At 50.4% G+C, this 2,500-nt stretch overlaps 1 protein-coding gene across 2 annotated transcripts in view; it reads left to right on the top strand.

Moving 5' to 3' along the window:
• The window catches only part of LOC105904571 (ephrin type-B receptor 4b-like), a 39,481-nt gene that overhangs the window by 16,329 nt on the left and 20,652 nt on the right, over nucleotides 1–2,500 (top strand). For both annotated transcript variants that reach the window (XM_012832476.3, XM_031584945.2), the window contains exon 4: nucleotides 1–295. This exon is cut by the window's left edge and continues 108 nt beyond it. In XM_012832476.3, coding sequence (XP_012687930.1) covers nucleotides 1–295 — 295 coding nt within the window. The remainder of the gene's footprint in view (nucleotides 296–2,500) is intronic.

A 2,500-nucleotide genomic window follows, 5' to 3' on the forward strand; every position in this document is an offset into this window, starting at 1 on the left:
TTCCAGGCCCAGGGCGCCTGCATGGCGCTGCTCTCCGTGCGCGTCTTCTTCAAGAAGTGCCCGGCGCTCACGCGCGCCTTCTCCGCCTTCCCCGAGACGCTGCCCCACAGCCTGGTGCAGCAGTCCACGGGCGCCTGCGTGCCCAATGCCGCCTCGGCGCCCGACGACATCAAGCCCCCGCCGCCCCCGCCGACCATGTTCTGCGGGGAGGACGGGCAGTGGGTGGGGCTGCCGACGACCAGCTGCGCGTGCCAGCCGGGGTACGAGCCCCAGGACGTGGACCTGCACTGCAGAGGTGGGTTTGTGTGTGTGTGTGTGTTTGTGTGTGTGTGTGTGTGTGTGTGTGTGTGTGTGTGTGTGTGAGAGAGAGAGAGAGAGAGAGAGAGAGAGAGAGAGAGAGGGAGAGAGAGAGAGAGAGCCTATGTAAGAATAAATTCAATAGTTTTAATAATTTGAATGTATGCAGAAAGGGTTTAGTGAGAGGGAGAGAAAGAGAGATATTACACATGTGTCCATGTAAGCCCTTGTGGTTGGCTCAGGAGACGAATTGTGTGTGTATGGTTGTGAGTATAACTTAGTGTGTGTTTGGATTGTATTCCTGTGTGTGTGTGTGTGTGTGCTTGTATGTGTGTGGGCTTGAGTGGGGTTGAGTCAGGGTACTTTTGTGTGAGCTTTTGTTATTCGAGTTGTTGAGTGTGCGTTTGGATTGTGTTTGCATTTGTGTGGTTGGGTGTTCCTACACACACTGTGTGTGTGTGTGTCTGTGATTTATCGGGGACACATGTGCATGTGTTGGTATTGTGGAGGCTGCCAAGCTTGTGTGTGTGAATGATTGGGAGCACATGTCTGTGTGTTTATGCGTGCGTGTGTGTGTGTGTGTGTGTACACAATTGTGTTACTGTGACCAATGGACCATTGGCAGACTGATCTATATAGTTCACCATCATTATCATCCACATAAATAACCTGTGGCATTACACACACACACACACAGAAAACACACACACATACACACACACACACACACACACACACACACACACACACACATACACACATATAAATGCACAGTAAGCATATACGATAAATAGACGAATTCAGTGGTTGGCAAGGAGCCACCTAGAAGCTGGTCTGTATTAGGAGCGAGAGATCATTAGAGTGGAGTGATATGCAAAGACACGGTTGAGGGATGGAGAGATGGAGAAAGGGAGGGAAACGGAGGTAGAGAGGGCTGGTGGAGGTCTACTTCCAGCATTCTGTTTTTCTTTCTGTGTTTTTTTTCCCGCTGTCGTGCTCTCTGTTCTGTTACTCCATCTCTTCTGAGTTTTGATTGTTCGTTAGAAGTGACCCATTTCCACTGTGTGCACTTTAAACAAATGCACGTGTATGAGCGTATGTTTGTGCACGCACACACACACACACACACACACACACACACACACACACACACACACACACACACACACACACACACACACACACACACACACACACACTGACCCGTGTAGAGCTGATACGACCCGTTCTGGTTCTGATTAAGACGTGGACCAAGGTCACGGTCAAAGTCACGTTTACTTTGCCTCTAGGGCATATACACACACACACGGGCACACACACAGGCACACACACTCACACACACACATACTCTCAGTGGCACACAGATTCCCTGAGGGTAGGCTGTGTAACAAGCTCAGGCTAAAGTCCAGCTTTCCTCTACTTCCATTCCATACACCTCTGTACCTACCCCCTATGCCCGTCACTCCCCCGTGTTTTCCCTCTCTCTCTCTGTCTCTCTCTCTCTCTCTCTCGCTCTCTCTCTTTCTCTCTCTCTCTCTTTCTCTCTCCCTGCCTCTAACTTTCTGGTGACCATCTGTTTGCCAGATTTATAAAAGCCGAGGTCAGAACTTCTGGAAGGAGAGGTTAAGACCAACCCGAGAGATGGCGGGCGAGCGAGAGAGAGAGAGAGAGAGAGAGAGAAAGAGAGAGAGAAGAGTGGGATGCAGAGAGAAAGACGGGGATTGACAGAGGGGGGAGAAAGAAAGGGAGAGTGAGTGAGTGAGTGAGAACAAAGAGTGTGTAAGGAGGAGGGGAAGCCTCAATGAGAGCAAGGGGTCAACTGCTACTCTCTGTGTGTGTGTGTGTGTGTGTGTGTGTGTGTGTGTGTTTGGATGAGGGGGAGACAGAGATGGAAGGTCAGTCTACACCATTGTTTGCGTGCATGAGTCTGAAAGAAGGGATTTGTATTTGTTCGACTGTGTGTGTGTGTGTGCAAAAAAGCAGGTGTCTGCCTCAGCACACCTGTGGAAGACATTCATTAGTCTTTGTGTGTGTGTGTGTGTGTGTGTGTGTGTGTGTGTGTGTGTGTGTGTCTGAAAGGAAACTACCACCTTTGGCCACATCAAACAGCCGGAGACAAGTGCGGGAGAGAATGAGGGAGGGGGAGAGAGGAAGTGAGGGAAGGGTGAGAACTACACTGGGAGGGAGGGATGATCCCTAAAGA

This window comes from Clupea harengus, chromosome 18, assembly GCF_900700415.2.
Source record: "Clupea harengus chromosome 18, Ch_v2.0.2, whole genome shotgun sequence".
Classification (NCBI taxonomy): Eukaryota; Metazoa; Chordata; class Actinopteri; order Clupeiformes; family Clupeidae; genus Clupea; species Clupea harengus.